This window comes from Budorcas taxicolor, chromosome 5, assembly GCF_023091745.1.
Source record: "Budorcas taxicolor isolate Tak-1 chromosome 5, Takin1.1, whole genome shotgun sequence".
Classification (NCBI taxonomy): Eukaryota; Metazoa; Chordata; class Mammalia; order Artiodactyla; family Bovidae; genus Budorcas; species Budorcas taxicolor.
Genome location: NC_068914.1, coordinates 126,425,554 through 126,438,532, shown reverse-complemented (window position 1 = coordinate 126,438,532; position 12,979 = coordinate 126,425,554). Strand labels below are relative to the sequence as shown.

The window sequence follows — 12,979 nt, the reverse complement described above, 5'->3', positions numbered from 1 at the left end:
TATCATGACTCGCAAGTATTCTTTAGCTGCTTGCTGTGTATGTTTTGTGGTCGCCTAGAAGCTAAAGCAACGTAAAATATGTAAAGTATTCAAGGCGATGTTTAAGAATGGATACAAGGGAGGGTAAGGAATTACATTGAAAACCCCCACAATCGAACAATCTCTGTATAGCGTTTAACACTTAAGTCATGAGAAAGTATGCTGGCCTCCAAAACCGAAAGACTCGCGACAAGCCACTGACTATTACAGACAATGGCACAACAGGGTTATCCCAAGTGGAGTTCAGTCGCTTAGTCATGTCCGACTCTTTGCGACCCCATGGACTGCAGCTCGCCAGATCCCCCTGTTCATCACCAACTCCCGGAGTTAACTCAAACTCATGTCCATTGAGTCGGTGATGCCATCCAACCATCTCATCCTCTGTCGTCCCCTTCTCCTCCCACCTTCAATCTTGCCCAGCATCAGGGTCTTTTCTAGTAACTCAGCTCTTCGCACCAGGTGGCCAAAGTACTGGAGTTTCAGATTCAACATCCGTCCTTCCAATGAATATTCCGGGCTGATCTCCTTTAGGACGGACTGGTTGGATCTCCTTGCAGTCCAAGGGACTCTCAAGAGTCTTATCCAACACCAAAATTCAAAAGCATCAATTCTTCGGCGCTCAGCTTTCTTTATAGTCCAACTCTTCACACTCATACATGACTACTGGAAAAACCATAGCCTTAACTAAACGGACCTTTGTTGGCAAAGTAATGTCTCTGCTTTTTTATATGCTGTCTAGGTTGGTCATAACTTTTTTCCCCAGAAGTAAGCGTCTTTTTATTTCTAGGCTGCCTCTCTTAATTTCAAGTGGAGTTAGTCTGAACAAAGTTAAGGCTCGGGAAAGCCCCGCCCCTTCGCTACGGGGTTTGGGGTTTGGCTTGACTCCACCCCCTCCAAGAACGCAGCCTTGTGATTGGCCATGACTGTCCAATTGCGTAGGAGCAGCGGCTTTCACGTTTCTTTGTTTGCGGGAGGAACATGGCGGATCGGCTCACGCAGCTGCAGGACGCTGTGAACTCGGTGAGCAATTGCACTCGATTAATTTCCGTCGTCTTCCTTCCCGAGAGAAAGCATGGCAGAGAAAGAGGTGTGAGGGACGAAACTCGAAAGTGGGGAGTGGACTGAGGCTGGGCCTCAGCAACAAGCGCTGGGGTTGGCTGGAGGCGGCGCCGCCGTCTGGAAGGTCTGAGGCCGGCTGCGGGGCCGGGCGAGAGCCGGCGGCCTCTTCGCCTGCCAAGTGGAGGATCTCACTGCGTGGACTGTCAGGCTTCAGCGACTTGCCTTGTTCTCTGGGACCAGTTTTATTTTCTTGTCAGTGGTGCTTATGGATCTTTCCTTTTTTTTTTTGCCGGGAGGAGAGAGGAAGCGGAATTTTTTTTTACCCCTTATGAATTTTTACCCACGGAGATAAATCCGTGTTCTTAATGGTTAGATCTTTGTCATTAGATGTTAGCCGAGGGTATTCTTTGGCTACAATTTTCAGATTGGGGCTGGAGTGATACTAATGTGAAAAGTTTTTGTTTCATCTTAGTTGGTTCCTATATACCAAGGGTTCCATCTCTTGGCCGCTCCCCCAGCTTGTCAGTTTAAGGGAAAGTGACATCTTATAATAGTGAATCTTACGGTCTTTGTATATCTTTAAGATATTTAAAACATCTGCTAATGAATCTTCTCCCTATGAAAGGTCAGGTGATGTAAATAGCCCCCCTTACTTTGATCTTTCTGGTTATTTTTCCTGTTATTTATGTCTATGTGGAAAGTATATGCAAACCAAAGCATTCATGTACTTATTACCATTAAGAGCTAAATTGTTTTTCATTGGTAGTTACATTTCTGTCATTCTGTTTATAATTTGATGTCCCAGGTAAGATACCTGTAGATGTTGACTGGAAAATCAAACTAGTCTCTTGTCCCTAGGCTCTTGCCAGTTTTTTCTCACTGGAAGCTAATAAGTTGGTATTCTTGTTATCACTCAGTGTTTGTACACTTGAACAGTGTGAGTCTGCCTGTGAGAAATGGATCTATTGTGTGTATGAGGGCCGGCCTCTAATGTTGATAAATTCACCAAGATGAATTCTACCTTTGATGACTTGCCTGGGCGGCCAGCCAGTCTCCCGTGGGGAGATACTTCTTTGAGGCTTTACAAAATTAAATTGTAATGACTGCTGGATACAAACATTATTTTAGGGGAAATGTTGCATATTCATATACATTTCATAGCCAGAAGGATAGTAAGGACAAAGTGAATATGGCCATTAACTCCATGGATGATCATTGGATTTCGGAGGAAAGCCTCTAGATTATCTGGTATGGTATATATAAACACTGTCATAGTTACAGAGAGTTACTCCTTGAGGAGTTTACAGTCTGGTTAGAAAGACTTCGTATACTCAAGACATTTAAATAATGCAAAAAGCAGTATGTGGTTAGGAGTTGTAATTGAGTGTTTTCAGCTGTAGGCAGAAATTTCTGGCTCTAGAGATACCACTGCATTCTCTACAGGGTCTGAGCGTCCCACCAGCCACATCAGAGCAGTAAGTTTCCAACATCAATAAGGACACCCCTTTTTTAAAACCCATGGTTACCTAATCTTAACAGATTGAAAACCACAATCACACAAAACTAACCAAACTGATCACATGGATCACAGCCCTGTCTAACTCAATGGAACTATGAGCCATGCCATGTAGGGCCACCCAAGATGGGCGGGGTCATGGTGGAGAGTTCCCACTGGAAAAGGGAATGGCAAACTACTTCAGTATTCTTGCCTTGAGAATCCCAGGAACAGTATGAAAAGGCAAAAAATAGGACACTGAAATAAGAACTCCTCAGGTTGGTAGATGCCCAATATGCTACTGAAGAAGAGTGGAGAAATAACTCCAGAAGGAATGAAGAGAGGGAGCCAAAGCGAAAACAATGCCCAGTTGTGGATGTGACTGGTGATGGAAATATAGTCTGATACTGTAAAGAACAATATTGCATAGGAACCTGGAATGTTAGGTTAAATAAAGTCCGAAATGCAGTACTTGAGTGCAATCTCAAGAACAACAGAATGAGCTCCCTTCGTTTCCAAGGCAAACCATTCAATAACAGAATAATCCAAATCTGTGCCGCAACCATTAATGCTGAAGAAGCTGAAGTTGAATGGTTCTATGATGACATACAAGACCTTCTAGAACTAACACCAAAAAATGATGTCCCTTTCATCATAGGGGACTGGAATCCAAAAGTAGGAAGTCAAGAGACACCTGGAGTGACAGGCAAGTTTGGCCATGGAGTACAAAATGAAGCAGGGCAAAGGCAAACAGAATTTTGCTAAGAGAACACACTGGTCACAGCAAGCACCCTCTTCCTACAACATAAGAGACAACTCTACACATGGACATCACCAGATGGTCGGTACCGAAGTCAGATTGATTATATTCTTTGCAGCCAAAGAGGGAGAAGCGCTATACCGTCAGCAAAAACAAGACTGGGAGCTGACTGTGGCTCAGATCATGAACTTAGGTAAAATTCAGACTTAAATTGAAGAAAGTAGGGAAAACCACTAGACCATTCATATATGACCTAAATCAAGCCCCTTATGATTATACAGTGGAAGTGACATAGATTGAAGGGATTAGATCTGATAGAGTGCCTGAAGAACTATGGATGGAGGTTCATGGCATTGTACAGGAGACAGGGATCAAGACCAGTCCCAAGAAAAACTAATGCAAAAAGGCAAAATGGTTGTCTGAGGAGGCCTTACAAATAGCTGAGAACAGAAGAGAAGCTAAAGGCAGAGGAGAAAAGGAAAGATATACCCATCTGAATGCAGCATCCCAAAGAATAGCACAGAGAGATAAGAAAGCCTTTCTCAGTGATCAATGCAAAGAAATAGAGGAAAACAATAGAATGGGAAAAACTAGAGATCTTTTGAAGAAAATTAGAGATACCAAGGGAACATTTTATGCAAAGATGGGCTCAATAAAGGACAGAAATGGTATGGACCTAACAGAAGCAGAAGATATTAAGAAGAGGTGGCAGGAATACACAGAAGAACTATACAAAAAGTATCTTTATGACCCAGATAATCGTGATGGTATTAGCACTCACCTAGAGCCAGACATCCTGGAATGCAAAGTCAAGTGGACCTTAGGAAGCATCACTACAAAAAAAGCTAGTGGAGGTGATAGAATTCCAATTGAGCTACTTCAAGTCCTAAAAGATGATGCTGTGAAAGTACTGCCCCTCAATATGCCAGCAAATCTGGAAAACTCAGCAGTGGCCGCAGGACTAGGAAAGGTCAGTTTTCATTCCAATCCCAAAGAAAAGCAATGCCAAAGAATGTTCAGACTACTGCACAATTGCACTCATCTCACATGCTAGCAAAGTAATGTTCAGAATTCTCTAAGCCAGGCTTCAGCAGTACGTGAACAGTGAACTTCCAGATGTTCAAGCTAGATTTAGAAAAGGCAGAGGACACAGAGATCAAATTGCCAACATCTGTTAGATCATAGAAAAAGTAAGAGAGTTCCAGGAAAACATCTACTTCTGCTTTATTGACTACACCAAAGCCTTTGAATGTGTGGATCACAACAAACTGGAAAATTCTTCAAGAGATGGGAATACCAGACAACCTGACCTACCTCCTGAGAAATCTGTATGCTTATCAAGAAGCAGCAGTTAGAACCAGACATGGAACAACAGACTGGTTCCAAATTGGGAAAGGAGTACATCAAAGCTGTATATTGTCACCCTGCTTATTTAACTTACATGCAGAGTGCATCCTGTGAAATGCCGGGCTAGATGAAGCACAAGCTGGAATCAAGATTGCTGGGATATCAATAACCTCAGATATGCAGATGACACCACCCTTATGGCAGAAAGGAAGATAAAATAAAGAGCTTCTTGATAAAATGAAAGAGGAGAGGAAAAAGCTGGCTTAAAACTTAACATTCAACAAACTAAGACCATGGCATTCGGTCCCATCACTTCATGGCATTTAGATGGTGAAACAATGGAAACAATGAGAGATTATTTTCTTGAGCTCCAGATTCACTGCATATGGTGACTGCAGCCATGAAATTAAAAGATGGTTGCTCCTTGAAAGAAAAGCAATGACCAACCTAGACAGCATATTAAAAAGCAGAGACATTACTTTGGCAACAAAGGTGGGTCTAGTGAAGGACCTTTTTTTTTCCCCAGTAGTCATGTATGGATGTGACAGTCGAACCGTAAAGAAAGCTGAGTGCTGAAGAATTGATGCTTTTGAACTGTGGTATTGGAGAAGACTCTTGAGAGTCCCTTGGACTGCAAGGAGATCCAGCCCATCTATCCTAAAGGAAATAAGTCCTGAATATTCATTGGAAGGACTGATGTTGAAGCTGAAGCTCAAATCCTTTGGCCACCTGATGTGAAGAACTGAGTCACTAGAAAAGACCCTGATGCTGGGCAAGGTTGAAGGCAGGAGGAGAAGGGGATGACAGAGGATGACATGCTTGGATGGCATCACCAACATGAGTTTGAGTCAACTCCAGGAGTTGGTTATGAACAGGGAGGCCTGGTGTGCTGTAGTGTACAGGGTTGAAAATAATTGGCCACCCACTGAGCGACTGAACTGAACTTTCAGCTATAAGTGCTGACCTGGATTGTTGGGTGATATTAACTAAAGTAGAGGGAATCTTATTAGGATTTGTATGAATCATAATTGTTTGTAAAAGTTTTTAAGTAGAGTTATTTTACCCTCTGAGAACTCCATGAGAGCAAACTGTCTTGTTCGCTTTGTCACTATAATGTTTATACAATTATACACACAGTGCTTCTCATAGAGCTGATTTTAAGTTTTCTTTATCCTTTAAGATTTATATATGGCTGCACTAGGTCTTTATTGCTGTGCACAGGCTTTCTCTTGATGCACTGAGTGGAGGCTGTTGGGGTAGTGGGGGCGGTGCCCAGGCTTTTCATTGCAGTGATTTCTCTTGCTGTGGACAACAGGCTTTAGGTATGTGGGCTTCCCAGTAGCTGAGGGTCAGGGACTCTAGAGCGCCAGCTCAGTAGTTTTGGTGCAGGAGTTTAGTTGCCCTGCAGCATGTGGAATCTCCTCAGACCAGGGATTGAACCTGTGTCCCCTGCATTAACAGATGGATTCGTTACTACTGAGCCACCAGGGAAGTCCCTAGAATTATTTTGATAAATATTTGTTGAGTAAATGGATTTTGAGCGCTTCATATGGGCAGAACAAACAGCCATTGTATTTAACCTAATATGAGAATGTTCTCAGTTAACAAACTCTAGTTACCAGAATCAAAATCTATATTTGTACAGGCTCAGTGCACAACCCACTCCATTACTCTTGCCTGGAAAATCCCATGGACGGAGGAGCCTGGTAGGCTGCAGTCCATGGGGTCGTGAAGAGTGGGACTCGACTGAGTGACTTCACTTTCCCTTTTCACTTTCATGCATTGGAGAAGGAAATGGCAACCCACTCCAGTGTTCTTGCCTGGAGAATCCCAGGGACGGAGGAGCCTGGTGGGCTGCCGTCTTTGGGGTCGCACAGAGTCAGACACGACTGAAGCGACTTAGTGGCAGCAGCAGCAGAGCACTTACTGCCACCCAGTACCTTTGCAAAAATGTGAACAAAAGCAGTGTAGTCAGGAATGAGTTTTCATTAGTCAGGCATATATAAAGGAGGAGTAGATAATGAACAAGTAGGGTTGAGTTCGATTATTGAAAGCTTTGAAATAGCCTGAAGATTTGGAGATTTATCTTGAAAACCATGCTGAGACAAGCTCAGAATTTTGGAGCAGAGTAAAATAACCTGGAAAATAATAAGAACTAGAAAATAGTAGGGAGCTATTGTAAACAATTCTTGTGTGAAGTAATTAGTTGCACTAACAGCATCAGTGGTGGTAGATGGAAAAGGGGAAGATTTGTAGTAACATTAGCAGGATTTGAAGATGAAAGTTAAGAGTCTGAAGGTAGACTGGTTGACTGGAAGATTCTCAATACAAATTGGATACTAAAGGAAATAGTTGACTTTTGAATTCTGTCGTTCAAATAATGGCAGTGAAACTTAGTGGAAACGCTGATTCACTGATTGGAGACAAGGAATTGCAGTTTGAGTGGTCAGGACTATGGAGAGAAGTTGATGGGGAGGATAGGAGTCTTAGGTTTGGAAAAGGTAATGTTAACAAAGCTAACTTTGCTGGATCCACATCTGGCCAAAGGCTGAGACATCATTTTGCAGCCAGAGAAAGGGTTTATTTATTCGGGAAGCAGCTGAGTGACAAGATAGGCGGGCAGATCTCAGATTGCTTCCCAGAAGGCAAGAGACTTGAGGTTTGGAGGACTTGCCTGGTGGTCTAGTGGTTAAGATTCTGCACTTCCAATGCAGGGGGCATGGGTTTGATCCCTGGTCAGGGAACTAAGATCCCACATGCCTCTTGGCCAGGGGGTGGTGGGTGGAGGTGAGAAACAATCAGAAAATAAAGACACTTGAGATTTTGTGGGATAAAGAAGTAGGGTGGTCTCAGGCGTGGGGTAGGGTGATTGGAGGTAGGGAGAAGGTAAAGTAATTGGTATTCTGCTCAGGAGCAGTTCTTGGGGCTTCCCTGGTAGCTCAGATGGTAAAGAATTTGCCTGTAATGCAGGAGACCCAGGTAGGGTTGTTGTTCCCAACTGTTCTTAACTGATCTGAACTGGGCAAGACAAGACCTTACTCCAAATTTCTCAAATTTTTGAAAAACAGCTTAAGTCCCTTTTACTATAGTGACCCACACATCAGGAGCATTATCTGTTGGGGGTGGTAAGAAGTCTGGTGCTGTATTATGTGGGCTATGTGAAGCTTGGAAGGTATGCAATTAGGGAAAGAAAAAAGCCAAAGGAAACATAATCATCAGAGGCAGGTTACAAAGGGTTTTGTCACAAGCTGTTTCCTTACCTGCTGTTCTGTAAGACGTGCTCCAGTCTTTCGTTTAAGGTGCCAGCTTCCGTTAACCCCACGGGACACAGTTTCAGTAAGGACTTGGTATTCTCAATCTTCGAATTGCTTAAGAAATGCTTTTAGAGCACTAGGAGTTTTGAGTCCTGGAGAAAAACATTTCAGACATACTTAAGGTGCAGTCTTTTCCCACCACTGTTTCTTTCGACTTGTAATTTACTCTGGTTTCAGAAAAGGGGTCATATACTTTGTATATGAGTCATATTTAAAAATTTAGCCTGGGGCCATTCTGAGATGTTTCCTGTCAGTTCAGTTCAGTTGCTCAGTCATGTCCGACTCTTTGCCACCCCTTGAACCGCAGCACGCCAGGCCTCCCTGTCCATCACCAACTCCCGGAGTCCACCCAAACGCATGTCCATCGAGTCGGTGTCAGATGTGCTTTTTAACACCACTGCTCCCCCAAAAGTATTTACTTGTGCTTGCAGAAAGTACTGGCATATATTTCTTTTATCATTCTGTTACCTTGGGAAGAAAAGAAAGATGATTTTGTTTTTCTTTTTAACTGTCTCAACTAAATTGATACCAAACATAGTTTCTTTAGGGCTTCCCAGGTTGCACAGCAGTAAAGGATTCGCTTGCCAGTGCAAGAGACACCGGAGACTGGGGTTCCATCCCTGGGTAGGGAAGATCCCCCGGAGGAGGGAATGGCAACCGACTCCAGTATTCCTGCCTGAAAAAAGCCCATGGACAAAGGAGCCATGGGTTTGCAGAATTGGACATGACTGAGCCACTGAGAATTTAGTTTCTTTGCATGATTAAAATGTTTATGAATCATCTGTACCCCAATACAAAATGAAAAATTTTTTTAACTTAAAAAAGTTTAATCATTGTTAGTAACTGGTTTTTGTTATCCACAATTACTCCTTTCTGTTTTATTTATTTCTTTGCTCAGAGAACATTATAGAAACATTGCTGCCACAGTTACCAATAAAATCCTTAAAGAGGATAAATCCATTCTAACTTGGCCACCTTTCCTTTGCCTCCAGCTTGCAGATCAGTTTTGTAACGCCATTGGAGTGCTGCAGCAGTGTGGCCCTCCTGCCTCCTTTAGTAATATTCAGACAGCCATTAACAAAGATCAGCCGGCTAACCCTACAGAAGGTAAATAGATTTTCTTGGCTTCTCTTAGTTTGACTCTCACATTACCTGTAATACATTAAAATCAGATGTATTGAAAGATTCAACTTATTTATGGCTTTCTAAAAATGTTATTGTTTGAGAATATAACAGGTTTGTCTTAAATGAATTCATTACAGTAAATTTATATAACTCATAATTCTTTTCATGTGACATAACAGATTTTTTTACTCCTCTAAAGGAGAATTGTGTGAATTTAGCTGAATTGTTACTTGTGGGACCTTAATGAAAATGGCATCCAATTTACAAATTCCTTTATTCAGGGGACCACCATATTGTCCTAATAATGAAATGATAATACACTATGCTTAAGTTCTAATTTGAGTTAACATTAAAGCTAATTCTCAGACATAATAGAATTGATGTGTTAAAATTACACTTTTATCATTAGAGGCCTAATACAGAAAAAGTAATGAAGTTTCCTGGTTTCATTAAACTTTAATTTCTCTTTCTGAAAGCTTGAGATTCTCTAATATCCTCAATGAGTGCTATCTTTCTCTAGAATATGCCCAGCTTTTTGCAGCGCTGATTGCACGAACAGCAAAAGACATTGATGTTCTGATAGATTCCTTACCCAGTGAAGAATCTACAGCTGCTTTACAGGTAAAAATCTCTTTTCCTTTGAGAATTTTATGAAAAAAATTTTGAATTCAAGGAAATAGATTTAGTACCTTTTATTACAATATTCAAAGTTACTCTAAATTTTAAAATGGGAGTTTTATTGTAAATTACTGCAGCCTGTTTAAGACTGTGCTGAAAATACATAGTTGTCCAGTTTTGAGTTACAAGGAAACTTGCCGTTTTCCTCAGTTGGGTTCTTTTCCTTGCCAGTAGTGACAAGCGAGGGACCATTCTGGATATGGAGTAGAATAGCAGTGTCTGAAAGCAGTGTGGAAAGGAGTCTCATGTAGCCATCCAGAGATCTCTAATGGAAAAGTCAACTTTTAAATAATTCATACAGGGAAGACTCTCAAGTAATATCTGATCTTAGGATTTCTGCCACTAGCAAAAAAATCTATCACAGTGGTCGCATAGTCCTCAGATTTAAAAGTAAATACTTTCATTGCAATTTCTTTCCTCCTCAACTTTTATCAGTCACCCAAGTTTTTCATTTCTCAAACTATTCTTAAATTTGTGTTTGCTCACAAAGGCTGCTAGCTTATATAAGCTTGAAGAGGAAAACCACGAGGCTGCTACCAGTCTGGAGGATGTTGTCTACCGAGGGGACATGCTTCTGGAAAAGATTCAGAGCGCACTTGCTGATATTGCACAGTCCCAGCTGAAGACGAGAAGCGGCACCCATAGCCAGTCTCTTCCGGACTCATAGCACCAGTGTATACATACTGCGGGTGAGAAAAGAACTGTTTCAATGCCAGTAGGAATTCTGCATCAGATTTAGGTGTAAGCCTTACCAACAGTTTCAGAAACATTGAGCACTATGACACATGTTATCTTTTCAGCTATTTTAAATAGTCTTCTGTTTTCACTCTTAATAAATAAGCTTGTAAAATCATGAATGAACCAGCTTTAAAACTGTCACTATGCCACTATTTTTTATTATCTGAGTGAAATTATTGAGGCCAATATTGCATTAATGTTCATAATATAATTAATAAACAGCTGTACTGTAAAATTCTGTTGTGACATAATCTCTGTCTTTATTTTTGTCATGTTTCTGAAGTTTTTACAAATCAAAACATCCCTCAAGAGGTGGTAAGTGCAGAGAACATGGACTTTTGAATTTAGGTTGACATCCCTCTACCTCTTTAATGGCGACATGGTATAAATTGGGAACTTGAGCAAGGAATGAAACCACGTTGCTTTCAAAGAAACAAAGAGTTAATATGGCTGGATGAGATATTAGGTCACTTTTGGAGGCTTTTTCCGCTTTTCCTAGAACCTCAAACCCTTTCTAGTTCATCTCCACATTTGTTTCTAATAAGAAATCGTCTCTGTAATTCTCATGCTATTGTGAGAAGAATATCCTTCAATCTCAACTTTTCCCCTCTTATCTCTTTGCCTGTTTTTTTCCCCCCTGTTTTTCTCCTTAATTTGCCTAGTGAAATAGTGAAGTATGTTTCCGGAGTCATAGATTCTTTTTATTTATCCAGAGTTCGTTTTCTGATCTTGTAAACCTCTCAGGCTTTATTGCTGCATTCTATTTGACCAGAACATGCTTCCACTACATCAGTTATTACTACTTCAATATCATTGTCTCCATTGGCCCTTTTAAAAAATTTTTATTTATTTATGTTTGACTGTGCTGGGTCTTTGTTGTCGCATGGGCTTTTCTCTAGTTGTGTTGGGTGGAGGCTACTCTCTAGTTGTGGTGCACGGGCTGGTTAATGCAGTGGCTTCTCGTTGAAGAGCATGTGATCTAGGGCACTTGGGCTTCAGTAATTGCAGCATGTGGGCTCAGTAGTTGCAGCTCCTGGGCTCTAGAGCACAGGCTCAGTAGTTGTTACCCACGGGCGTAGTTGCTCCAAGGCATATGGGATCCTCCTGGACCAGGGATGGAAGCCATGTCTCCTGCGTTGGCAGGCAGATTCTTTACCACTGAGCCACCAGGGAAGTCCAGCCCTTTATTATTGCTGACATTTGTGTCTGCTCTTTCAAGTATGCTTATGCATCTAACTCTTGGATCTCCTTGAATTCCATCATAATCAAGCACTTCTACAGTTTTTGAAAAATACTGCTTAGAGAGTACATTTTAGCTCGAGTAAGACAACTTACAGATCATTAACTTTTTAAATTGTTAAATGTGATGCATACTAACAATTTTAAATGTTAAGCTTATTCTCTCTGACATCACTTTAAGTTCATTTCATTTTTAAACACTGGAATAAAGAATGTAAAGGAGCTCACAAAAGAAAGTAGTCTTCAAAATAATGAACCCTATTCAAAACAATCTGGGCTTCCCAGGGCGCAGTGGTAAAAAATCTGCCTGCCAACTCAGGAAACACAAGATACTTGGTTTTGATCCTTGGGTCAGAAAGATCCTCTGGAGTAGGAAATGACAATCTGCTCCAATATTCTTGTCTGGAATGGAGCCTAGTGGGCTATAGTCCATGGGGTTGCAGAGAAGCAGATACAACTGAATGACTGAGCATACTCAATGCAGTTAACCCCAAGAGAGAAATAAGTTACAGCCTTAAATGGTGGACTGACTACTGTTAAGATATTACTCTTCCCTGAAAGAAACTTCTTATATTTGAAATTGGCATTCCCAATCACCCCCTCCACCCCCAGCTTAAGGTATTATAGAAAGAGGACAATACATATTCTGAAATATGCATAAAGATTGTATAACATAATTCATAAAGATTGTTTGCGGCAGCTTCTCTTAGGCACCGTTTTGTGGCTATTGGATTAGGAGGTCCTCAGAGCTGAAATAAATGTATGGGCAGAACAGTGAAGAAATGCCCCTACTGTATTCCAGGAAGTGGCTTCCTGCAGAGAACCACCTTTCCAGTATGACTAAGGTGCGATGAGTGGATGACTCCTTTGACTACCTGTGACACAGCCAGACCTACACCCTCCACAGATTCCTGTTTTTTATCTCATGAATTGGTTGTTGAACTGGTTGTTCCCAAAGACCACTCTGTACAAAATGCCCTCTAACTTGACTTGATCACACTTTAGGCTGTCCCCCACAGTCCCCTGAACTGGAATCCACCGTCAGCCTGAGCCAGCCCTGGAATGTGGAAGAGACTCCTCAGTCACACCTCCTGAAAATGGACCACAGAAAAAACATTCCCTGATCAACTGTCCCATTCTGTCATCTGCTCCCTTTCATTCCCTCACACCCAGATCTTTCTAGCC

General features: G+C 41.6%; 1 protein-coding gene across 1 annotated transcript; it reads left to right on the top strand.

The window, feature by feature from the left end:
- Positions 1–1,000: 1,000 nt before the first annotated feature.
- On the top strand, positions 1,001–10,780 carry MED21 (mediator complex subunit 21). Its single transcript, XM_052640695.1, has 4 exons — positions 1,001–1,059; positions 9,007–9,121; positions 9,660–9,760; positions 10,308–10,780. Exons 1-4 carry the CDS (start codon positions 1,018–1,020, stop codon positions 10,482–10,484), a joined length of 435 nt encoding a protein of 144 aa, XP_052496655.1. The 5' UTR covers positions 1,001–1,017; the 3' UTR covers positions 10,485–10,780.
- Positions 10,781–12,979: the final 2,199 nt, after the last annotated feature.